This window comes from Elgaria multicarinata, chromosome 11 (genome assembly GCF_023053635.1).
Source record: "Elgaria multicarinata webbii isolate HBS135686 ecotype San Diego chromosome 11, rElgMul1.1.pri, whole genome shotgun sequence".
Taxonomy (NCBI): domain Eukaryota; kingdom Metazoa; phylum Chordata; class Lepidosauria; order Squamata; family Anguidae; genus Elgaria; species Elgaria multicarinata.
Genome location: NC_086181.1, coordinates 16,664,226 through 16,690,925, shown reverse-complemented (window position 1 = coordinate 16,690,925; position 26,700 = coordinate 16,664,226). Strand labels below are relative to the sequence as shown.

Below are 26,700 nucleotides of genomic sequence, written 5' to 3'. Positions count from 1 at the left end.
CCGAATATTCTGCCAGAGAGTATTGACCTACAAGTTTTCATTGATATTGGCCAGAAACTGTGGATAATAATTTGAAAACTGAGCTTGTCAAGAGAGGGACAGTGGAACTGCAGAATAAGGATGCATTGTTTCCAAAAGACAGAGATGGCAGGTCATTTCCCAAGGATTGGTTCTACAAGAATTTGGACAACGGTGAGACCATGTTAAGGACAAGGTTGGTGTTTCCTCCTGTAAACTGTGCTGCATATTGCTGTTTCAGCTGCCAGTTGTGAAAGAAGTTTCTCAAAACTTAAATTAATCAAAACGTATCAGAGATCTACAATGACCCAAGAAAGACTGAGTAACCTAACAATACTGTCAATTGAGAGAGATTTCAATGTAGATTTCAATATTGTTATTGAAAAATTTGCACATATTAAAACCAGGCGATTTTAAATAAATGTAAGTACTGGTATACTAGTATTTAATTAATTTTACTTTAAATAGATCAGTATTTTCTTAAAATATAATACATGCGCTTGGGGGGGGTAAGGGGTTCAATACTGGACTGGTGGAAGGGACTCAGGGAGTGCTAAAGGTCCATGCATTAGGGGCGCAATACTTGCCTTGCCCTGGGCGCCGGCAACCCACGCTACGCCACTGAATTAAGTAGAGAAAAAACCCTTCCATTGGCATTAATGGACACTCAGGAGTCAGTGGAATAGATCTGGGGGCCCTGTTGAACATATTTAGGGCCAGGGCCCCATGTCCAACAATGCCCATGGTTGTTAGTATCCATATTTGCAGATTAAAAAAAAAAAATCTTCTTCCTGAGGCTTCCCTGAAGCAGATGTTCACTTGAGAGGATCTGTGAAGGCTAAAAGCATTTGGGGGCTATGGAACAGACCTCCTGCCAGTACTGAGAAACAGTATTAGACAGCCCTTCCTGGCTGAACAGGAGTGGAGATACTAAGCTAGGGCTCAGCAGAGGTTAGCTCTCGGAGGAGCTTAAGCCTTGGAGATTGTGAAGTAATCCTCAAGGGAGGGATGCCTCTGAGTATGTGCAGAGTCGTTACTCTAACCAATGCGTAGCCACGATGACCCTGTTCAGAAGACACACTAAGCCACAGTGGCTAAGTATTTTGAGCTAAACATCATTCCTTAGCATGTCGTGTGGACCATGACTTAGTATGTTGTGTGAAACATTCCTAACCATGGTGGCTGCATAACCACGGTGTAAACACGCTCACTAACCATTTGCTGTAAAAGCGTTAGTGACCTAACCATGTCTTAGCATGTTGTCTGAACAGGCCCAATAACTCTCCACTCAGGTCAGAGGATGACACTTCCAGACAGGCTCGAGGCTGACCCTACTCCTTATTGCTTCTACAAATGAAGTTTCCTGTCCTGACACAGCTGGCTGTTTTATTTCGTCTCCTTCCAAGATAAGAAATTAACATCATTCTTGAAAATACCCTTATATATAAAAAGTCCCTTTCCCTTCCTGCCAATATTTAAAAAATAAACTGGGAAATCATCACCATTCCCTCATCTTTTATTACCCTGTTTCCCCGAAAGTAAGACATCCCCCGAAAATAAGACCTACTTCCAATTTTGCCTCTCGCTGTAATATAAGGCATCCCCCCGAAAATAAGACCTTTTTTTTTGTTCAACAATAAATGTGTACCATATTCTTCTTCATGGAAAAATAAGACATCCCCTGAAAATAAGACCTAGCACATCTTTGGGAGCAAAAATTAATATAAGACACTGTCTTATTTTCAGGGAAACAGGGTAGCTCTTTTCAAAGTCAACTCTATCACAAAAGAATTCTGTCCTCTCTTTCCTTCATTGCTGAAGGGCAACTACTAATGTTCTTTTCTATTTATTTTAATTAGCAGCTTGCGACAGGGACTACTAAGCAGCAAAATTGAACTGGTACCCGCCACTAATCTCAGAGGGAAGACCGCTTTGGTGCTAACACAGGCAGGATATGCATTGCACAAGGCCCTGGGAAATATGGTGGAACTTCTCTTACTGGAGAAAATTGAACTGGATTGGAACGAGTGGGACCTGCAACAGAATATTGCAACATCGAGTGCTCCTGTTCATTGTGTCGCCAGCCAGCCTAGCAGGCCCTCTTCCACAATACTCTATTCCATTTCCTTTTCCACTCTGTTTTTTGTTCCCTCCCATAACAGTCAGTTAGCAGCTTAATGGGTCCAGCTGGTCTGATTCAAAAAAATACACTTTCTGTTTACATGCAACAAGAAGACTGTCATATTGGCATTGGCCAACTTTGATCTTGCAGCTCAAATGTTTAGAGCAAAATTTCTGACCTTGTATGTATGATTTGCTTTGGTATTGTTTTTATTGTGCTTGTTGTAACCATGAGTTGGAACAATAAAGCTTTATTATTACTACTACTACTACTACTACTACTACTACTACTACTTAGTTCTTATTGGGCTGTTTTGCAATCTCCCTCCCCGCCCCGCCCCCGGCAACACACCTTACCTTTCTTTCCTTAAAGACATTAAAAAAAAAGATTTCTTCAAACCTCGGGACTGTGGGAGCCTGCTTATACCTCCCTATTGGGTCCATACTGGTTACATAAATATAGGCACACAGCTAAAGATGAGAAATAGAGGGGGAAATAATATGTTTTTTAATGGCAGAAGTAGATACTATTTTATGTTCATCTCCACTGATTAATTAAAATGTGAGAGGCACCAAGTCTCTGGTCTCTACCTGGAAGCAATACCTTCTAACCATGAATGGGTCTGTGACTGTATAATAAACTTTGATTGATTGATTGATTGAATAACCTCTTACCAACATAAGTGTGAGGGATTGTTGAGATTACCCGTTTACAACAGAAATTTTCTGTCAATTATTTTCTTTACTTTTTCTCCAAATGTGACATTCAGATATTCCCAGCAAAGGGACTTTCAAGTAGAGGAATCTTGTGTTTGCACACATGTAAATGCAATTCTATAGATATCTGCAGATGTAAGTGGTTTAAAAATACGCATAAACGGTAACGTGAAACAGCTAGATCAGTTTCAAACTGACCCGTTTTAACTGATATGGCTTTCTTCAAGGAAATGAAGTTTGGCGAAGATACTGAACATTCTTTAATATTGCCGATTGTTTCATTCATGAAACTGCAATTACTTTCCGGATTCCTTTGACAGAAGACAAGATAGTCTGACATCCCCTCAGTTCCAGGCCTCCCCTTCCCACTCCAACCATAGCGTCTGACCCTGGCTGGTACCTTCTGTGGTTAGGCTGTCAACAAAGTGGGAAGAAGTGGTGACATCCTCTCTGAGTGGGGGATTGCTGGGGGATGTTGAGTAGTAATGTTCATCCTCTTCAAAGTCTGCACAGGTCTTCTCTTCTGACTGAAATGACAAACCAAATCAAACACTCATTCTGCTGCTGCCCTTGTTTACAATTCTGTTCCTCATCAGGTGGGCTTTTGGGCTACATCAGGTGTCCACCAAGTGTCTCCAAAGTGGGTGAGTCTTTCCTCACCCATCGCTATTGCCTGTCCCTTTTAAAGGCCTCCAGTTCGGCCTTCCTCAACCTGGCACTCACCAGAAATGTTTGACTATAACTTCTATTATCCCTTACCATTGGCCATGCTGGCTGGGGTTGATGGGAGTTTTAGTACCAAATACCTAGAGGGTACTGGGATGGGGAAGACTGCCTTAGCCATATGTCCAGCCTTTATTTCTGACTATATATGCATTATAAGGAATTGTATGTATTATAAGGAAACGCAGCAGCCATGGTAATTCTGGCAGCATAACTGACAGTGCTTGGTTCCCCCCCCCTTTCTTTTTCTCCCCTCAGATGTAAAATGTTTTCCAGCATTTGTCTTTCTCTGATTGTATGATTTCCGTTCCCCCCCTCTCCCCACAACCCTTCTGTGCTATGGTCTGTTGCCAATCGTACATCATTCTGTCAATTTTATTTTCCCCTTAGTCTCAGAATTTTTGTCTCTGATTCAATCTGTCCTTTCTTCCACAAAGTCCTCGGCGGCTGGGAATGGTTGGCTGCAATTTATTAAATGTACATGCCTGTCAGTCCAACTGCCACTTTCTCAACATTCTAATTTTCGCCCTTATCTTTGCCCAAACTTCTGCACCATGTCTTTTAAAATTATTATTTCTGTCCCTGTCCTTGTATTTCCCTTCTCTGTTCACAATATACTGTGAACTTCAATTATCCCTTTGTGCATGTTCAAAAATCCAGATATGTGCACTCCACATTTTCTGTTAATGTTCTACATGTCCCTTTAATATGTATATTTTTGACCTGTAAACTCTTTGGGCTTTATTTATTTATTTACAGCATTTATACCTTACACTTTAGCCAAAAATATTATCACATGACAACCTAACTCATATGCACTATGGTAGCCTCCCTCAACCTGGGGGCTGTCCATACGGGTTTAATGCCCCGCAGTGGCTGTGTGGTGGCACTGCGTCAGTTCTGTGACACAGCTGTCACCTCACAGCCACCGTGGGGCTTTCCCACGAAGCTGTGCACTGGAAAAGTCATCCTGTTCTTTGTTGGGGGCGTGTGTGTCTAAGGGCGGTCTCGCTAACAAAAGAGGAGGGCAGTGTGGTTTTCCACTCAGCCATGAAGGGGGAGTTAATTCTATGTTCTTACTCCTGAGTAGGCATGACCAAGGGTACATTTTCACCTTAAAAGAAGGTGGAAAATGCACCCCCTTGCCCGCAGCTCCCTCATTTTTAAAGATAAAGAGAGAAAAATTGGCACAGTGTTAGCTCTTAAGTAGAGCTTTCAACATGCCAAGTTTTAATCAGATCAGTTCATTCCTTGATTTTTTTAGGGATTTTTAATTCCCCCCTTAAACTCTTTTCCTGATAGTCTACCAGTGCAAAGGATCGATTTTCCTTTCCTTTGATTGTGTGAAGCTATGCATCTTCAAGTTCATAATATAGAGATCTGCTGGCTCCGTTACCCAAGAGTAAATCCCATTGATTTCAACTGCATTTACATCCAAGTCACACTAAAATCAGATGCATGCTTTCCTTTGAGTAAACTCTATTGAACAGAGAGAGACTTACTAAAATGGCATTGGATGTAAATGCAGTTGAAATCAATGGGATTTAATCTTGAGTAAGGGAACCAACAAATCTCTATTTTATAAATTTGGGGATGCACAGCTTTGCATGATCAAAGTAAAGGATAATCATTCCTTCATAAATGGAAACAGGTGGACTCACGCACTGGTGGACTTTCAGGAAAAGGGTTTAAGGGGGAAATTTTAAAAAATCCTAAAAAAATCAAGGGATGAACCAATCTGATTCAAATTCAGCTTGGCTAAAGCCCTCCATAAGCACTATTACTATGCCAAGTTTGATATCTTTATCTTTAAAAATTACACAGATGTAAGCATTTCCTTTAATTTCCTCCCCTTAAAATCAAGGGATGAACCGATCTGATTCAAACTTGGGGTGGCTAAAGCCCTCCTTAAGAGCTATCACCATGCCAAGGTTGATCTCTTTTTCTTTAAAACTTATGCAGATGTAAGCATTTGGGTTACCTTGGAGCAAAGGGGGGGGGACCTGATCACCTTTACAAAAGAAATTAGTTAAAATGATTGTTCATCTGCCCACCCTTTGAAACAAGCAAAATAAACCTTCGCTCTTCCTCCCCTGTAAACCTTTCCCAAGGGGCAGGGCAGGAGATTTCACTGGCATAGTAGTGCTCCAGGGGAAAAGATACATGAGCTGAAAAATCACAACAACACAGAGACGTGAAAGTGCCCAGCACTTGACTCTTTAAAGAAATGGAGGGGGAAACTACAGATGAAAACTGGATGAAAAAAGGAGGTTTGATGGAGAAAAGTATCTTCCTTTTCCTCCTACCCTTCCCTGCTATTTCCTTGCACAAATTTGATGTGATTTGCAGGCTCATGCAGCACTGGATTTCACCCTGTGTCCATCCCCTCTGCCCCCAGTCAGAAAAGGCACACTCCAAGCCCATTTTGGCATCTAGCATCTCCACACAGAGGACACCTAGGTTACTAATAAGGGAAGTGATTAGAAAGACATCTTAAGTCCCCAGTGTGCACACTCTCACTCTGCTCCAAATTACATATGAGGGTAAAGACATCACTGCAAGGTCCCTAAGTGCTTTGTCACTCTAAATAGTAGGCGATAAGAACTGGGGCCATGGTGCATGAGGCAGATGGCTTAACCCTTTCCTCCCCTGCTCCAATCCCAATGAAAACCTCCCCTATTCCCCAAAGCTGCTATTAAGCCCTGGGAGAGAAGTTCCCATTGGCTCCTCTTTAGACCTGTAAAGAAATCACTGTTGTAACTTTCTGCTGGGGAACTCGGGGAACCTGCCCTTTTGTAACAACACCGGGCCCTCTTCTATATGACTTCGATAACGCTGCGCCCGGTGGCGTGAGCCGGGGTGCAGCCGCATTGACGTTCCTTCCCAGCGTCTACATGGGAAGGAGTGCAGTTTCCAGGCGTGGCAGCCACCGCGCCCGCCCACCCAAGCACTCACAAGGCTGGTTTGGTGGCGCCTGGGAGCATCTGTGCTCCCTCTTCTGGTTAGCGGGCGTTTTAATGGGAAAATGGGACTATCATTTTTTTTGGGATTAGCTGTAGATGCAAAGGAACAAGGGGGGGGGAACAGGGTGCTCCCTCCCTGTTGGGATTGCCAACTCCCCTTTAAATCTTATTTATTTTTCCTTAACAAGGCTCCGCAGAGGCGCGGATCCTTGCTCCAATCTAAAAAAGTCGGGGTAAGTCCCCGACTTCTTTAGTGCGGAGCTTCGGGGCTTTGTTCCTGGATTGATTTGGAGTGGCAGCTGCGTCATGTAGATCACGTGCCACCACTCCGAAGAAATCCAGGGGCAAAGCGCCTATGTGGACGAGTCCCATGTGAAACAGATGTTGGTGATGTTGGTTGAGCAGGGTGCCAAGGCTGAATATTTCCTACATCTTTTTAACATCTCTTTGACAATAACCTTACCTCTTGGCCACAGCCATATTCCAACCATTCTTCACGGTGTCGGTCAAATCCACTAGAACACCTATAGGAAAAAGAAACACAACAAAGTATGCATTTCAACTGCAAAAATATACCTGTCTGATGACACTTTCGCTGCCAAAATGTCCCCCAAGGAACCCAGGAAATAATAGTGCTCTTGGGTACTTTTGCTTTCCTGCATAGGTGTTGTTTCAGTGAAAAGTAGAAGTGCAGAAGGATGAGACATGACGCAGGAGCGGATATACATGTATGTAAAAGCACTCAATTCCTTATGAGAGATCGCACCACCCATGTGTCCTAACGTCTGTCATTTAGGCAGGCAGGTGACATTTGCAGGAGTTAAATGGGAGTTCCTCGACTTGAAGAAATCAGCACACTGAAGGATCTGTAAACACCCTTGGGCAGACATGCACTTGAACATCATAAGAAGACATATGCTGGATCAGACCAAGGGCCCATCATGTCCAGCATTTTGTTCACACAGCGGCCAACCAGCTGCCAGTGGAAAACCCACAAGTAGGACCTGGGGTCAATAGCACTCATGTTCCCCAGCAACTGGTATACAGAGGTATATTGCCCCTGATAGGAAAGGGAAAGGAACCTCTCGTGCAAGCACTGAGTCATTTCTGACTCTTGGAGGGACGCCAGCTTTTGCTGATGTTTTCTTGGCAGGCTTTATAGCGGGGTGGTTTGCCATTGCCTTCCCCAGCTGTTATTACCTTTCCCCCAGCTAGCTGGGTACTCATTTTACCGACCTCGGGAGGATGGAAGGCTGAGTCGACCCGAGCCAGCTGCCTGAAACCAGCTTCTGCTGGGATCGAATTCAGGCCGTGGGGAGAGTTTCAACTGCAGAAACTGCTGCTTTACCGCTCTGTGCCACACGAGGCTCATATTGCCCGATACTGGAGTTAAAAAAAAAATAGCTGTCATGATGATGAGCCATCAATAACTTTATCTCCCTATGAATCTATCCAGTCTTTTAAAGCCATCCAAATTGGTGGCCATTACAACATCTTGCAGTAGCAAATTCCATGATTTAAATGTTGTGTTGGACTACAGCCCCCATAATCACCAGTAAGCAACAGCAGCAGGGGTAATTTGTGAACCACCTAGAGAGCTTCGGCTACTGGGCGGTATAAAAATGTAATAAATAAATAAATAAATGAGAGCTGTAGTGCAATACATTTGGGCCCAATCTGCACTAGTGTTTTATCCTGAAACTGTAATGTTATTATTATTATTATTATTATTATTATTATTATTATTATTATTTATTTATATAGCACCATCAATGTCTGGCTCACTCATGCAGCACACAATGCGCTAAGCTCTGTACATAGTACATAGTTCTCTGTACATAGAACGATTCCTTTTAAAAAAATTAAACCTATTTCAAGATGGGATAAGTGTTGAGGTTTCTTTCAAGAACCCCTAAAAATGTAGATTCCTGAAATTACTGAGGTTTTTTGGACAGAGATGCCTAGCTCCCACCCTGAACTATACTTTCCAGGCAACTTTGGTGTGGAATCAGGAGAGTTAAAAAGCAATTGGTGGTGTACATGAGCTCTTTTTCCAAGGGGGAGACATTCTCTTCAAAATGCATGCGTTTAAAGCAAGCAACGGAAACCAGTGTGACCATCTGGCCCCATTCTACATGGGAGGGCTGGGTTATTTTTAAGTGTATGATTTTATCGTCTGAATTCCCAAATGGGCGTTGTGAACCAGATACACGGACAAGTAAATGTAGCAAACAGATTGAGAGAGAGAGAGACCAAAAGGGATTTCCCTGAGGAACTGGGGATTCCATTCCAACACAGCTGGGTCGGAAGAATCTAAACTAAACCTTCCTTCTAGCTGTTTGAGGGAATGTGTGTGTTTGAGAAGAGCATGTCCTGATTTTTTTTAGCAAAGACAAGAGAAAGCTTGGCAAATGGTATCCATTTATCCATCTGTCCATCTGTTCCGTACAGGCTGGTTTGGGGTTTCAGTCCTTTGGATGCTTCATGAAGGGAAACATGCAAACTTTCCAGCTTGTTGTGATTTCTGTTTTCCCCAGAAGCACCTGCATGTGAAAATGACCTAAAACTTAATAATGGGGAATATTGCTAGTTATTGGACTCTTGGAATGGAGACTAGCCAGGCATCTTGGATAAACAAGACCCGGAATGCAAAGACTAGCCATAGGTCTGATCCCTGGGGGCTGCCTAAATGTCGTCTTTGCCCCATGGTGGCTCCGAATCGGCGCTGCATCAGTTATATGACGCAACCACAGACTCGGAGCCACTGTGGGCTGCTCTTCTTCTGCTCCCAGACTGTGGAACGGCCTGCTGGAGGAGACTCATCAACTTAACAGTCTTTTAGCATTTAAGAAAGCGACAAAGACTGATCTATTCCGGCAGGCCTATCCAGTGGAATTTTAGGATGCTTTTAGGGTGTTTTTAGGGTGTTTTAATAATGTATACTATGTTTTGAATTCATGTATTTTATACTTATTGTTATTCGCCGCCTTGATCCTGACAGAGAGGCAGGTAAGAAATACATCATCATCATCATTATTATTATTATTATTGGATGAAGCCATGCAGAGAAAAAGCTGGGGACTTACCCCGACTTTTTACATGGGAGCAAGGTCACCATGGTTCTTCTGCCATCTAACCTTGCTCTGGTGTTGCTCCAGCGTTGCTTGGTGTCTGTGTGTGTGTGTGTGTGTGTGTGTGTGTGTGTGTGTGTTTCCAGGCAGATGGCTGTCATGGGCTGTAGCTGCTCAAGTGTCCTCAAGGAGTCAAAACTAAGGAAAGTTCCTGGGCCAATCCACAAAGCTTTATTGCAAACAATGAATACTTCTGTAATATAAACTAGGCACTTTTATGGGAAAATTCTCCCTGGGCAACTCTACGCAACTAAGCAAAACAATTGACTGCTCAAAGGAAAGAAAAAGCTTTTCAAATGTCCCAAGCTTCAAGGTGGAGGAGGGAGCGTCGCCGCCTTCGCACGCAACCTCTCCGACGGTCTCTTTGGTGCTAATCTCACTGAACGTTTTAACTTCCGGCGATCCAGTAATGCTTTGGAATGTTCACCCCCGGAAGTTGACTCCCTGTCTCCTGAGAGCATAAGTTCTGGCCTTGAGGAGACAGACTCCAAGAGGAGCGCATTTGCAGCTAGAGGCTCTTCGGTGTGAACTTCTTCTCCCACTAGCTCAGCATCTTCTGAATCAGAATCTGTTTCTGCTGGACTCCCTGCGTCACCTAGTCCCAACACCGGAGCAGTAGGAGCATACATGATATCGGAGAAGGAGGCTTGGTCACCGGAAGCTGGGCAAGGGGTGGGCCTGGCAAGCCAAATAGCTGCCAGAATGCCAGCGCTGCCTTCTGCCATTCACATTAGCCGCTGCCACCCCGCAGCAGCGAAAGCGTGGGGCTTAGCAGCGGTGCGGCACCAACCCAGCGCTGTGAAAATACCCCTGTGGCCATGTATCAAATGTAGGGTGGTTCTGGGAGTGGCTTTTATATCACACCACTGCCCTGCCTCATTCGCGGAATTCTAGAGGGTAATCCAGACAATGACATCTTCCACTCATAACCCCCTTGTGTTTTCCCACCACTTCATCTGTCTTGTCTCTTACTGCAAAAAATCCATGAAGAAAGAGAAGTCAGAACAGCAGCATGAGACCCTCCATCTAGATTACAGCGGTTCTCAACCTGTGGGTCGGGACCCCTTTGGGGGTCGAACGACCCTTTCACAGGGGTCGCCTAAGACCATCGGAAAACACATATTTCCAACGGTCTTAGGAAACTGTATTGACTGAACTATGTCATGTATCATCTTTTGTATTATTAAAGCTATTGTTATATATTATTTTCATTAGCAAACCATCCCATGACAATGGATCGTGTAGAGAAGAACGAAAATAATTTTATGGTTGGGGGTCACCACAACATGAGGAACTGTATTAAAGGGTTGCGGCATTAGGAAGGTTGAGAACCACTGATCTAGAAGCTCCCATAGCGGATCTCTGGGCTTAGTCCGCAATATGCAGACAGATTTTCCAAGCCAGTGGTGCAGAACAAATTCTAACGTCACGATAGCCTCATTCTTCACCATCCGAGCGCATATATGGAAGTCTCAAATGGGTTTTCCAAACAGCGTAGCGCCATTTGCACATTGGCAAATGCATGTCCCATGAAGAATCCGAACCATATAAAAGCCAAGACTTGTATTGAAAGAGGTAAAGCCACTCTCGTCCCTTGCAAACTGTCCTTTTTTGCATTTTGTCCCACCTGTCTCTGGAGCATTGTGGGCAGCAGTGTGGTGGATCAGTTCCTCCTTTCTTATAGCGCTTTCTAAAAATTCTGTCCACTTGTGCAGCTGCATTGCTTGGTGCTATGTCATCGGGGCACCCTATTAAACTAGCCACGAAATTGCTCGAAGCCACACGCGCCTGCAGACTTTCCTAAACTTACCTTAAAAAATGTTGCATCAGAGGTGGACCAAAAAGGACTAGCCTCATTTTTGTTCTGCCATGGATGCACATAAACGCAGCAGCGCATTCAAGGCAGCTAGCATGGCTATGTGTCCTACTTTACAAAGGACAATCCTCTGTTTGAAGTCACTGTCTATTTGAAAGGCTGTTTAGAACAACAATATTGCACCATGAGAAGTGAAAGCAGCCAGGATCCTTAAAGTTTAAAGGTTTTCACCTTTAAAGCCCTATACCACTTCAGATCCTTGGAGGGTCACGCCAGAGGACCCTTTCATTTGCTGACTCTCAGCTGTAGAATGACCTGCCAGTTGAAATGTGCTTGCTGACTTCTTTGAACATCTTTAAGCAGGAACTAAAGAATGTATTATCCCGGCAGGCCTTCTTCCCTTTTTAGAATCTTATTGCCGGCTGCTCTATATTGTTTTATGCTGTATTGTTTTATTGTTTTATCCAAAGTTAATTTTAACTTTGCTGTTTTAAATTTGTATTTTAAATTTGTATTTCTCCACTGCTGCTGATTTTATCCCGGTTGTGCTTTTATATTGTATTTTAGATCATGTTTTTATACTGTTTGTTTTATACTTTGAACGGTTTTAGTTTTTGTGAACCGCCCAGGGAGCTTCGGCTATTGGGAAGTATAAAAATGCAATAAATAGAAAAATCAAAAAAATCTTGTTTAAATTATTTTTTAACTTTGTATGCCACCAAGGTATTTTGTATACAGACAGGATATACATTCAATAAATGAATAAATTATAGTCTTTATTTCTAAATTTGCACATAAGCGGATACACGATCTCATGTAAATTTTATGCAAATCAGCACCCTCTCGTTTGGGGATACATTTCCTTTCTTTTTGGTGATGCACGTCACCCTAAGCATAGCAGGATTGCTCACCACATTTCGAGGTAAGAGTGTAAGACCATTAAGGGTGTGATCCTTTGCATGTGTAGACAGGAAAGAAAAGTACTACAACTCCTAGCATTCCTCAGCCACGTTGGCTGGGGAATGCTCAAGTTGTAGAACTTTTTCCTGTCTAAACATGCATAGGATTATGCTTTAAAATTACTTACTGTTATCTAACTACACCAATGCTTACATGCCACAGCTGTGCTAGGGCAAACTCTCAGGATGGGACAAAGGCAGAGAAAGCCGTCTTGGTTCCTTTGAAGTTCCAATTGGCATCCCCTCCCACATTTGTGTGCATTACCTCTGCAGGACATGACACCAACTACAGTTAAAGGTCACATCAGTTGTCATGCAGGCTTCACAGCTCTGATGCTGGAGGCAAGCTGCAAGGGAAAAGAGTAAAAGTAAGTGTGTTCAAAGTAAAAGCTGCATCACATCTAGTCAAATGCATGGCTCCCGTCACTTCTGCTGTTGTTGCTCCACATCGCTTCCTGAAAACAGGAAGTAATTAGCCCCATTCAATCCTGGTAGGAGAGAGCAGCAACCAGACTTAATGAGGGGGGGGGGGAGTTTGCAGCCCAATAATGGCCAAAAGGGGCAGAAGACGGGCGAGAGGCAGACAATGTTATGTGAGTAATTTGTGAGTGCCCAGTAATGAGCGTGCAGTAAAATGCTTGTCGTGTGGAGCTTTAAGTGTCCTTATTTCATAAAATGAGAGGTGCTGAGTCCAATACCAGTCCGGTAGTTGTGCTTTCTGTTCTAGTAGAAGTTTCCCCTGATATTCAGGAGTTCGGGGTTCAGCTTATCATAGAATCATAGAATAGCAGAGTTGGAAGGGGCCTATAAGGCCATCGAATCCATCCTAAAGCATACCTGACAGATGGTTGTCCAGCTGCCTCTTGAATGCCTCTAGTGTGGGAGAGCCACCACCTCCCTAGGTAACCGGTTCCACTGTCGTACTGCTCTAACAGTCAGGAACTTTTTCCTGATGTCCAGCTGGAATCTGGTTTCCTGTAACTTCAGCCTGTTATTCCATGTCCTGCACTCTGGGATGATCGAGAAGAGATCCTGGCCCTCCTCTGTGTGACAACCTTTTAAGTATTTGAAGAGTGCTATAATGTCTCCCTTCAATCTTCTCTTCTCCAGGCTAAACATGCCCAGTTCTTTCAGTCTCTCTTGAGCTATTCTCTTTTTTCGTATATTCCATGGTTGACCCCTGGCATTGAAAACCGGTTCTGGGGCTCAGCCTTGATAAGTCTCATTCAAATTAAACCCAGGTGTGTGCCTGTCATCCTCACACTTACTTCCAAGATGAGATCACGTCTGTTCCTGTATCAGCAGTTTTAGGAACAGAATATCTTGCAGCAGACTTGAGTCCTGAAACCTGCACTGTCTATCAATATTCTGTTGCTGAAATCTTCCCCTTGAGCAGTAAGGAGGTTTGGGAACAGAAGAGTTATTTTAAAATGTGTTTTTCTAAATACGACACTTCCCCCGCTGGGATTTATCCTGGGATAAACCCCCAAATTTCAGAGAAATGGGGGAGGCTGCAGTTCTTTCTATCTTCAAAGTAAAGCCCTCCCCCCGCACCCCCCAGTCCTTAGAATGATGAACTGGTACAGAGTGATCTTTCACTTGCAAAATGCTGGACATGCTTGTAATTTAATTCATAATAATAACAACAATAAAGGGGAAAATGCATCCCAAGTGCCTTCCATTGCATTTGGCAGCAACTTTAACAAGCTTTTTCCCTCTGGGAGGATTATTGCAGAAAATACTTTCATGCTGATTTCAAACAATCCATCCATCACCACTCATCGCTTGTGCTTGAATCTTATATTTTCTTCCTCCAAGTCTGTCACGATGAGAGCCAACCTCCTCCCAGACTATAGGGCCGAACAAGACAATATGTAAGAGGCATGAGAATAGTCTCTCTACAGAAGTGGCGTTGTCAAGGCAGGACTTTGGGGCAAAAGTTCAGCCCCCTACTCAGCAGAATGAGTCTCTGTCACCTCCAGAGAGCGGCTGGGTTCACAAAACACACTAACCCGCACTCAGTAGTTGAGTATGGGTTCATATTGAACTGTGGGTTGTTTGTTGAACAGTGGATTAGTGTGTTGCCCAAAAACTAGGGCATTTTTCACAGAGTGGCTTGTTAACCATGAAGTGTGGCTTGTTAACCACCCTGAACAACCCCAACAACAAACCTGGTTTCTCAAGGTGGCTTGTTGGAGAAAAATAAGCCACCCTGCAGAAAATGTCCTGGGTTCAGACAACACACTAATCCACAGTTCAACAAACAACACTCAGCCACTGAGTGTGGGTTAGCATGTTGTATGAATCCAGCCAAGAACTGCCTTACTACATTTAAAGGAAGGGGAGGAAAATACATTGCCATCTAGGTAGCCATCCAGTAAGACCATTAAGCCCAGAGTCTAAAAAAATACCTAACTTCTTTTTTAAAAAACTGAAAAGCAATTCAAGAGGCTGCTACTTTCAGCAGACGAATGACAGGACAGGGGCAGCTTAATCTATTCCTTCCACTTTTAGTAATTTAATTACTAAGATTCCTCCCCAAACTATATTCCCACAGATGCAGGGATTTGTGCAGCCCCTCCCAATGTCCATCTGCCCTTTATCTTGTGCCTCAACCTCCATCCTCCATGCATCAACCTGGTTGCCCCCTTATACAGTCTATCACTGCCTTATAGTTATCAAAACTGGAAGCCAGCTAAGATACATGATCCTAGCAATTAAAGTAAAAACAATTCTGTATTCAAGCAACATATATATATATATATATATATATATATATATATATATTAATTATGGTGTGTGATTTTGTTGTTAAAACAGACATTTCTAACATTTCACTGGCTTTCCATGGAATTAGTTTATTCTAATCCCACTTGTCATCCAGGGTCCTGTGAAAACAAGTCCTTCACCTCATATACGGTTTGTACCTTCCACGTTTTGATATGCATCACAAAAGAGCCAGTTCAACAGAAAATGTTTAGTTCACCAGGACAATGCCAGTGAAAACAAAAAGTCCTACTTGAGTCCATAAATACCCAGCAGAGAATAAAGCTGTCCGGAAGACGCCAAGGTTATACATTTAAGTTATCTCCGTTGGGTGTTTTATGACAACCCAAACAGCAGGCTTAGTCTGCTGCAACACAGCCCATAAATAAGTGTTCTGAAATGGCAAAAAAAAAGGCAAAGAAGAAAATAATTCCTACGATACAAAAAAAAAAGTTTTTTAAAAATCTGTTATGACCTCTATGGAAATGAGGACCAAGAACCAAATGAAAAGAATCAATGGAAATGTCATATATTGAGTCAGATCATTGGTTACTGAACCTGGCATGTTCTAATAGGGGATGCTGTTAGTTACAAAGAAAGAGCACAGAGGGTTCTCCTCTTGTCCTTCTCTTTCAAACTGCCCGCCCCAGAACAGGGAGAAGGTTATGCGTTGCTAGATACATCTCTGTCCTAATTACACCTGGGGAGGCTCAAACAATTCCTCTTAAATAAGGAAGGCTCACGATGACCACACTGCCTAGGAATCTTTGCACATGGGGGATGCAGCACGAGGCGCCCTTGGGCTGTGACTCACTGGGCAAGGGCACAAACTCCACCGCTGATGCACTTGCAATCTTGCTAGTGTCCAGTTCCACGCGGTGGTATTCATAGATGGTCCGACGGTGAGATTCTGAAATAGAGATGAAGGGGCGTCAAATTAGGATAGTGCTTCGCCTACTGTTTTGTGAGGTGTGGTCGTAGAATGCCCCCCCCCCCGCCCAAGTCTTTACACAGTAACATATTAAGATCCAGTTAGCCACTAGGTGGCCCAGCTGTGGCCCAGAATGTAACCCTCATTCTGGTGGCTACAAGGAGCCTTTCAGCTGGAGCCAAACTTCTTAAAGCGGACAGCCCTTGGGGAATGTATACTCCATTTCCCCCCAATGGGCACACTTGTTCAAAGTATGCCTTCCCTTGTACTTATTGTGCGAAGGGGAGGACAATGTGGTTGAAGATCGCGCCCTATGGTTGGAGGCAACCAGAAATTGATTTTGAACTACCTTGTCACTGTCCATCCAAGATAAGGGCTGGCAAACCCATTATTATTATTATTATTATTTATTTATTTATTTATTTATTTATTTATATAGCACCATTAATGTACATGGTGCTGTACAGATTACACAGTAAATAGCAAGACCCTGCCGCATAGGCTTACAATCTAATAGTTTGTATTGTAATTGTAAGAACAAAAGGAGCCCTTCTGGATGAGGCAAATGGCTCATCTAATCCTGCATCCTTTTCCCCCTCTGGGCATGCCCACAAGCCGGAAGGCAATGGCTCTTGGCCACAGCTGCTCTCCAGCAACTGGTTCTCAGAGGCATCCTTCCTTTACACCTGGAGTTATCATCAAACAGGTAGCTTACCTGTCAAGGGATCCAGGCCTGCTAGTTACTGGGCACCACACCTATCTGAGTTCTGTTGGGTGATGGACACTAACTCCATTCCAGCCCAGGAGAATTATCCTAGGGTTGATATGAAATCATACAAAGCAGGGATGCAGAACATCCAGCACATGAGCCTAATCTGGCCTGTGGAGGTTCTGCATCCAGCCCACAGAGCCTCCTTTAGGTTCCTCCAGGAACCTAAGGCTTGGCCTTTAAACCCCATCCCCAGGTGGAATTTCCACTGTTATCTCCGAACTGAGATCAGAGATAACAGCAGGGATACAGTCAGCGGGGAACTTGACTGGTGCTAGGAGTAGTTGGGTAATATGTTCTCTAGTAGCCGATCAACAACCACACATTACTTGCTTTCTTCCCTAGAGCCATCCATCCAAGATAAGGGGGAGGAGTAGACCTGAAAAGAGGGGTGGGAAACACCCATGAAGCACAGACTCTGGTTAGGTGTAGCAGAACATGGTGGGTGGGAATGAAGTGGACTGTACCTCTTCAGACTGCAGGCTGTGTAGTGGCTAGAGCAGCCCTCCCAGCCTGGAGTCCTCCAGGTGTGTTAGACTACAACTCCCACCATCCATGGCCAATGGCTGGGGATGATGGAAGTTGTAACAGCAGCAGTATGACTATACACCCCTTGCTGGGAAATATGAGTGGGAGGGGGCTGTTGCACTCACATCCTGCTTGTGGGTTTCTCATTGGCAGCTGGCTGGCCACTGTGCGGACAAAATGCTGGAGAGATCCTTGGTCCTTATGTCCTTAGGGCATGGTTGTTTGAATCAGCGTGTAGCTGAAACTGCTATTGCTTGACTGGTCTGTAGTTGGATTTTCAACAGTTACTGATGTTATTACTGAACGTTCTATTCTAATTTTACTCTGTTCTTATATTACTGATATTTTATCTTCCTAATTGATTGGGTGGTGGGTTTTTTTTTTAAAAAAAAATCTAAATAACCTTTAGTGACATTGCCCAGAAAAGCAGTGTATGCATATCTATATGTGTGTGTGTGTGTGTAGTGGGAGATAATATGTTTGATTGGTTTACATGGTTGAACAGAAGGACAAAGGTATTCATGATAATAGCAGTTCAGCAACAGAAATTTTAGAATTTCTGTAAACCGCCCAGAGAGCTCTAACTATGGGGGCGGTATATAAATGTAATAAATAAATAAATATAAATAAATTGCTTGGGTGTCTAGTGATGGGGGCTCTCGCTCACTAGGGGTCTTTAAGCTGGACAGCTCTGGATTTCCTGCCACAAGCAGGGGGTTGATCTTCAAGGCCCCCTCCAACTCTATGACTCTGTGGACATCCACCCCACCCCCAGCCCCATGTAAAACTATCTCCCTGCAAATCGGAAATGATCATGTCAGGTGGAAACGTTCCATCCCAGCCCTTGGCTTGCTCTGCTGGTTTTCTATTGGCTGAGAGTTTCTAACAGTGGAGGTTGGTGGCACCAATGTCCGTGGGGTTGCAGATGGTGAGGAAGTGCTTCACGTGTTGGAGAGCTCCTTTAGAGTTCTGTCTGAAGCCCACAGCGGATTCACCACCCCGCTGACATCAGAGCTTGAATGTTAAAAGAAGTAAGGGAAAAAAGTCCCTGCCTCCTCATCTGCAGCCTAAAATAACTTCGTCCATTCTACCTGCCATCTCGTTCCGCTGTATGTTCAGAACAGGCTGCAGCAGCACAAGACACTTCCCCAGCCCTCCAAACCGGCAATTTGTTGCATCCTGCCTGATGAAGAGCTCTGGAGATCTCAAACTCTTGCACATTTTCCGTGATCCTTTGGTTGGCCTAATAAAGGTATTACATGGATTTTGGCGCTTTTCTTAGAGTCAATCTGGCTAACTTTGTTTGTTTGTTTTTGTGACATGGATTTCACTGAGGCTTGCGCCTTGGTAGCTAAAAAGCGTCTTTCCGTGATCTCAGGCAACCAGTTGTATAGTCATGATCCAGTGCGAACTCCAGGTTTCTGAGTGCCCTTGGGCAAGGCACCTTCAGTGGGGCCCCTCCCTCAGTGAGCCAACCTTCCCACCACCATTGCCACCACCTGCTCGTGCTCCTCCTCCTCTTCCTCTTCCTTATCAGGGCTAACACTCGCTTGCTTGCCAGGCAGAGAGAAACAGTGAGCAAGGAGGCCGTGTCATCCGCTGCTCCTCTTTCTCACCACCACCATTATCTGGGCCCAAGAGAGATGCAGGTTGCCATGGTGAGGAGGAGGAACTCCAGGGGGCTCTTATCAGTGGCCTTCTGCTGGGGTGTGGGCCCTCACAGGTGCCCAATCACGCCTTCCCTTGACACCAGCCCTGCCACAATCAAATCACTATACGCACGTGTACGAGTCTTAATTATTTTGCAGCTCTGCTTTCTGTCACCCCCCCTCCCACTCCCTTCTGCTTCTAGTCATCCCAGACTCACCAGGCACAGCGGGGGAGGAGTTAAGGATCATGAAAGCATCCGAGAGGCCCGCTTTCACAGGGTGTTGTGCTGCGCTAATTTCCAGGACTGACATGGGGATCTGGAACCAGGAAAGGCGAGAAGGCTTAGAAATTCCCATCTCTGGAGTTAAACATGTATCAGGAGGTTCTTCTACTTCCGCCCCGTCCCTTCTCCTAAATGGCGAAGACTTTGCCCTTCCTGAAAAGGTTCATCAGGGGAACTGGAGGGACCCACCCTGCTCCGTAATGCTCTACAACAGACTTGGAGCACTCACATCCTTGTAGCCGAAGACAATTCTCCCATCACTGTGCAAAGCTGCCTGGAAGATGAAGCTGCCTCTGTCTTCTTTCCCTTCGAGATACACTTGGTCCCACTGAACCACAAAGATCGTTCCTATGGAGAAAGAAAAGCCAGAGATGGAATGAGGAGAGGTCCGCATAATATGTTTGCCCCAGAGCTCGCAATAGGAACTTAATATAAGAAGAGCCAAGCTGGATCAGACCAAGGGTCCATCTCATCCAGCATTCTGTTCACACAGTGACCAACTAGCTGCCCACAGGAAACCCACAAGCATAGACTCATAGAACAGTGGAGTTGGAAGGGGCCTACAAGGCCATCGAGTCCAACCCCCTGCTCAATGCAGGAATCCACCTTAAAGCATCCCTGGCAGGTGGTTGCCCAGCTGCCTCTTGAATGCCTCTAGTGTGGGAGAGCCCACAACCTCCTTAGGCAACTGGACATGAATGCAATAGCACTCTCCCACCCATGTCCCCCAGCAACTGGTGTGCATAGGTATATTGCCTCTGATTACTGGAGATAGCATATAGCCATCAGGACTAGTAGCATTGATAGCCTTGTCCTCCAGGAATTGGTCCGAAGCTATCCAAATCGGTGGCCATCACTGCATCTTGTGGTAGCGAGTTCCATAGTTTGACTGCGCACTGTGTGAATCTTCTATTGAACTTGAATCTCCTGTTATCATTCCCAGGACCAAGGAAGGAACCCAAAGGCCATCTACCCCAACTCCCCAGCCCACTTATCCAGGGAGTAGCCTAACCAGTCTAGGTCACAGAGTGCCACAAAGCTAAGACAAATACACCACAGAAACGTTGGCGCCTGCAGAACACAGTAGCTCCAGATGACTCAAGAAAGTGAGCCAAGCAACGTGTGATACAGGAAGGCAGACATATGTGCCCCTTGGGTTCCTGGACAATCTGGCCTGATTGAAAATGCTTTCCTAGCCCCACAGATGCTGAGCCTGAGCATTCTCCAGAGAGATTTTTGCTGCGGTCGTAGGAACCCTGTTTCCTTGGTTGCTGAAGTGTGCTTCTACCTATGCACAGAGTGCTTTCCATTTCCCATCTGAGGAACCACAAGCACGTAACCTAGCAAGTGGCCAACTGTAAAAATAGCAACAGATCTCCCATTGTCCGCTGTGGTGCACTTTGCACTTTTGGTTCAGTGGGACTTGTAATCTTCTGCAGCACACACTTGCCTATACGTGTGCGCTAAAGATGTTTGTTGCATAAAATAATCCATTCATATATAGACCAAGGACAGGTTTTTAAAAATATTGGGGGGGGGGGGTTTGGAAATGGCACTGAAGAGACCCTACAAAAAACATTAACCCAGACTAGATGGTAACCCTGGTAACGGTTATTCCAGAGGCATTGCTATAACTGTGTCACAGGTACGCATGCTCACACACCACGCAGTAGCTGTATGATCACCTTTCCTCACTTATCCACCCCCCTGTACTAATTACCAATTCATAATCATATGCCCTGCAGTCTTTATAACAACCAGGCTCTAAATCATACACAACTGCAAAGAGGACCACAAAAAAAGCGTATGAACTCCATCATAGATTATACGCCTTACTCCAACCATCCTCCAGCACTGAGCCCCCAGCAAACAGATCTTGAACAGGGATAAAATGAATTGTCTAGAGGGATTCTGAAGCTTATATATACACTGCATGGTGAAACTAGCAATGGAAAGGGGAAAGCGGCTCAGCAGAATATTGACGGACAGTCCGGGTGCTTCCAGATGAGACTTTGTTCACACTGTCATCCTGCCTCATTCACAGAATGTTATATTGAATCCAGATGTCATCTTCCACTTGTAACCCTACTGGTTTTCCCCACCGCATTTCCCTTCTTTTTTCTTAACACAGAAAACCCGTTAAGGAAAAAAAAGAAAGATGGAATTGCTGTTGTAACTACTAGGTCCCCTCTGTCTGGAAGCACCCTTTATATCTTGTTTTGCAAAATGAATTTCAGCGCTATTGTTAATAATAATAATAATAATAACAACAACAACCATTTCTTATGCGCCTCTCCCTCTGGATCGAGGTGGGGAACAACATTAAATACAATAATACAATATAAATTAAATACATAAAACTGATTAAAAGAGCATATAAAACCAATACAATATTAAAATAACAATCAGAATATCTTAAAATTCTGAGGTTTAAAATTCATCTGAGTAGGCCTGCAGGGAGAGATTATTTATTTATTTATTTATTTATTTATATCCTGCCTTTTTCCTCCAAGGAACCCAAGTCGCCGTACATAATCCTCCTCCTCTCCATATTATCCTCACAACAACAACCCTGTGAGGTGGGTTGGGCTGAGAGCCTGTGACTGGCCCAAAGTCACCCAGTGGGTTTCCATGGCCAAGTGGGGACTAGAACCCGGATCTCCTGACTCCCAGTCCAACACTTTAGCCACTATGTCACACTGGCTCTCATTAGTCATTATGGCTGTCTTAAACTTGGAGAGAGTGTTAAATTGGCGCATCTCTCCCGGCAGGCCATTCCACAGTCCGGGGACGGCAGGAAAAAAAAGTCTTCTGGGTAGCGGGAAGGAGATAGGAAGTGCTCCCAATGATTTGAGCAAGCCTGCAGTATATGTGCTGTGGAGGTGAGCGGTAGCATGTGAAATCAAGAGGGAGGGAATTCCTGCAGGACCTCACCGTTGTCGAAGTACTTGATTGTGGAATTGCGAGAGTAGCTGGGGTTGAAGTTTGCCATAAGGGGGGCAACGTATTGTGTGGCCGTCAGCATCCGATGAATGACGTCGCCCATGAAGATGAAACCTGGCACAGTACCAATGAGGAGGGAGCAAGACAAGTTTCAGTCACATGATAGCACCATTGCCTCTTATAGGTGTTTGGCGTAATCTGCCGTTCTATCGCCTTCTCCCCCAGGCCTTCCTAAGAACCCCAGTATCACATCCCAGTGCACTGCAGCAGTGAAAGCAGGAGTAGGGAACTTCAGGTGTTGTTGGACTGAAATTCCCATCAGTCCTGCCCAGCATGGCCAATGGACAGGGATAATGGGAGTTGTAATCCAACAATATCTGGAGGGCCACAGATTCATCATCCCTGGGTTGGGCTTAAATGTCTCATTCAGTGACTGGGATTCCCCATAGAATCACACCCCATTTATGTGCCTCCCTCCCCACTTCCCGAACACTGATGGTTTGGGGGTATACCTGGCTTTTATGTAATCCCCTCCCACCCCGTTCTAAAGGGTTGAAATGACTCTTCTAAGGCTTAGTTATGGAGCTGCTTCAGTGGGAAATCGCTCTCCCTTACCGTGCCTCTGCTTCCTGCATCTCTTCCGCTTCTGCAACAGCTGTAATTACCGGAGGAAGAGAAAAGGAACAGCACCCTCTAGTGGGAGTTTTATAACGCAACTTCTTCTGCACATGGCAGGAAATAAATACCAACGTTTTTCAGAAGGGGCGGGTTTTCTGAGCCTGTTTTAAAATCACTAAAACTAGGAAATGGAGCGGGAGATGCACAGGAGGTTCACTGCACCGTCAAAATGACCTGCAAACATCCGTGCTATAAAACGTTTGTTTAAAGAACATTAGAGTCAGTAAGAGCATTAAGATACAATATGTTGGTGTTTGGGGCTTTGGGGGCTGCCCCTTTTGTCATTGGCTTCCCTCACTGCTGGAATACACCTCACCCAACCTGAGTTTCTCACCAATGGAATTCGCCCGTTGGGCTGAAAGAGATTCAACACGTTGCTACCCTCCGGATCCAAAGAGTCAATGCCCTGGTGGGAAGGGACAGCATGTTGGGGACATGATCAGCAGGCCAGCCACACCGTTCAGCCAGTACACCTGAGACACAAAGACTTGCAAGACCTGCTCTACTACGAGAGCTGGCTCAAGGCATTTTGCTGCCCGAGGCAGAGCAGCAAATGGTGCCCCCACCCCGCAAGCCAAGCAACGTAGGCTGAACGAGTTATTTTGACATCTGGGGCAGAAGAGCCCACAATGCCTCTCGGGCAGTAAAAATAGAACAATGATAAATAACTATGTGCTGCCTTTTCAAGACATCTCAAATCAGCTGCTTGAGGCAGCTGCATCACTCTCCCTAATGGCAGAGCCGGTTTAAACAACCAAGCTATGAACTGTAGGATCTCAGAGAGGAGGAGAGCTATTCCAGGCATTAGAGCTAGGCTGGGAGAGGACAACTGGTGCCCACTTGATGACGGTGGTGGCTGCACGCAAGGCGGAGAAACAAGCAGTTCCAGCGGATGCCACAGATAGATGCCAGATGTTGCCACAAGTGGAAACGCTGGATCACGGAGGTCAAGAGGGGGAGCGGAACGCAAAGGAGCTGGTAGAGCCAGAATAGATTCTCAGACTAAGCCAGCTTTCCCCAACCTGGTGCCCTCCAGATGTCTTGGACTACAACTCCTAGCACCCCCAGCCAGGGATGATGGGATCTGTAGTCTTATGCATCTGGAGAGCCCCAGGTTTGGGCAGGCTGGACTAACCTGGGTCAGTTTCAAAGTGCAGCAGGAGGTGACACATGTCCGCTCAGGGATTCACCCAACTTCCTGAAATGGGGAATTAGCTCTCCTGACTCCTATTACCAGTGGGCCTGCCCCTCCTCCAGTTGCCAGTCTCCTCTCTCAGCCCCTTCACTTCAGAACTTCTTAAACGAGGGAGCACATATAATTGAGGCAGGAACCATCCTCTGACAGATATTTTCTGGTAATTATTGAACACAACAGGACTTATTTCTAAGTAGACATAAGATTGTGACTGCAACTCTTGGCACACTTAACTGGGACTAAGCCCCACAGAACTTAAAGGGGTGTGCTTGGTGGGGTGGGGGATCAAATCTGCCTCCCTTTGTTGCTGGGAGGCATTTTACCCTCTTCTCCCTCCAATCACAGATGCAGAAAGTCCTTCCTCGGCAAGTTCATAGTGCAACACCAACTTTATACACTGCTAATTTTGCACCATTAAGGGGTTATTCCACCTTAGGGTGACCATATGGAAAGGAGGACAGGGCTCCTGCATCTCTAACAGCTGTATAGAAAAGGGAATTTCCGCAGGTGTCATTTGTATGCATGCAGCACCTGGGGAATTCCCTCTTCATTATTCTAATATAGTTTGACCAGATGCAAAAGAGGGCAGGGCTCCTGCAGCTTTAATTGTTGTGAAGAAGAGGGAATTTCACCAGGTGCTGCATGCATACAAATGACACCTGCGGAAATTCCCTTTTCTATACAACTGTTAAAGATACAAGAGCCTGTCCTCCTTTCCATATGGTCACCCTATCAGCTTATCTCTGATCTTTTTAAAAATGGAATAAGGGGGTGGGGAAACCATGGGAGACATCCTGGTTGTTGGCCATGTCATGAAATCGACCCACAAACTTCCGTGAGTGGCCAGTCCTGAGCGTGGTATAAATCGCTTGCTTAGAGAAACCTTAACAGAAGAGGCATTTCAACCTTTGAGAATGGGATAAAAAAACCTGCACTAAACCCAGGAAATTATCAAACAATGGAGAGTCAGGGGAAGGGGAACAGCATGCTTGGAACATTGGAGGGCTGGACTGGAACCCCAGGAGGGCCGGACTGGAACCCCAGGAGGGCCGGGTTCCCTCCCTCCCTCTCTAGGCCTGAGGGTCTCTGCACCTACGGCCCATCTAGTCCAACATACTGTTTACATGGTGGCAAATGAGCTGCCTTCCTTCTAGGCCACAGCCTCCCACAACCTGGAGCTGTCCAAATGTGTTGGACTACAACTCCCAACACCAACAGGGGGCAGTTTTGCTGTGGATGATGGGAGTTGTAGTCCAATACATCTGGACGGCACCAGGTTGTAGACGATTAGGTTAGGGAAGATTAGGGAAATCCAGCCCAGAGCAAGTGAATGACAGCAGAAATAATAATCTTGAAGGTTTACTTCAGGGTCTCCCATATTACTATTTCCTCCTTATTTCAGGAATAAGAGATGTATTACCTGGCCATGCAATGGGGTGAGACTTGACCCATAGTTCTTACACTCAAAGTGGCTATAGTTAAAGTCCAAGGATGTAAGGTAAAAGAATGGGGATATTACAGAAGCCATGATCTAAAGAGTTGCTGCTGAAACCTTTGCTACAGCTACGCATTCGTATTCCACAAAGCTTTGCAAAACAGCATCCCATATACCTGATGTGGTACCCAGTCTGGCTCACCTCCTGTTGCTATGGTGACCTGCCGCAGGTGATGCCCATAGAAGGGGAAGTCAAATGACAGGATGACTCTCTGTAGGAGGACAGATGGGAATAACAGTATTAAATGCAGAAGGTGTGCTGGATGGTATGTCGAACATGTTCATGTCCCAAGTGATCAAAGGGCAGCATTGGATGGGGTTACAGATACAAGTCTGTGCAGTAGGAAGGGAAGTCCAGGTTTGTGCCAAGGAAAGGCCAGTAATTTGGTTCAGTGATGCGCATTAAGCAGATCTGCATGTTGGAATATTTTTCTTATATTCTTATTGGAATATTCCAATAAGATATTCCAATATTCTTATTGGAATATTTTTTTCTGTTTTCACTAATCACAGAGAAGGGCATGAAAGCCCCTCCACTGGCTTCTGAAATTCTGCCAGATATGTTTGCATATTTTCAAGCTCATCTTTGCTGCCACAAGAAAATTCCTTTTTAAAATATAAATTGAAGCTGAGATTCTCAGAGTGCTGAATTCTGCACCAGATGCCAAATCCTGCAGTTGTACAAGGCCTTAATGGAAGTGCAGCTCACATTCTTGGTACAGATTTTCATAGCGTTAGAAGGGACCTCAAAGGTCATCTAGACTGACCACCTGCTCTGTGTGTATGTGTTTAATAAGAAGGTTTCACCAAAAGGGCACTGGTGTCAAGACCCAAGTTGAAAGTGGGGCTGGGTGGGGAGTACTTCACAGCCAAAGCATAGGGTTCTAAATGGCCCAAAACAAAAAATTAAATAAAAATCATGGTATGAACTCAGACTTAATATCACTTCAGCTGCACAATGTTAATGCTGTAGAAGATAATCAGCTGTGTATTTTTGTGCATTAATTAACACAC

At 44.9% G+C, this 26,700-nt stretch overlaps 1 protein-coding gene across 1 annotated transcript in view; it reads right to left on the bottom strand.

Annotated features, from left to right (window-relative positions):
* PLXDC1 (plexin domain containing 1) overlaps positions 1-26,700 on the bottom strand; it is a 73,138-nt gene that overhangs the window by 12,939 nt on the left and 33,499 nt on the right. Inside the window, exons 4-11 of the mRNA XM_063138688.1 lie at positions 25,829-25,898; positions 22,310-22,432; positions 19,605-19,723; positions 19,310-19,409; positions 16,029-16,124; positions 12,714-12,795; positions 7,006-7,066; positions 3,257-3,383 (exon numbers count right to left, since the gene is read on the bottom strand). Coding sequence (XP_062994758.1) covers positions 3,257-3,383; positions 7,006-7,066; positions 12,714-12,795; positions 16,029-16,124; positions 19,310-19,409; positions 19,605-19,723; positions 22,310-22,432; positions 25,829-25,898 — 778 coding nt within the window. The remainder of the gene's footprint in view (positions 1-3,256; positions 3,384-7,005; positions 7,067-12,713; positions 12,796-16,028; positions 16,125-19,309; positions 19,410-19,604; positions 19,724-22,309; positions 22,433-25,828; positions 25,899-26,700) is intronic.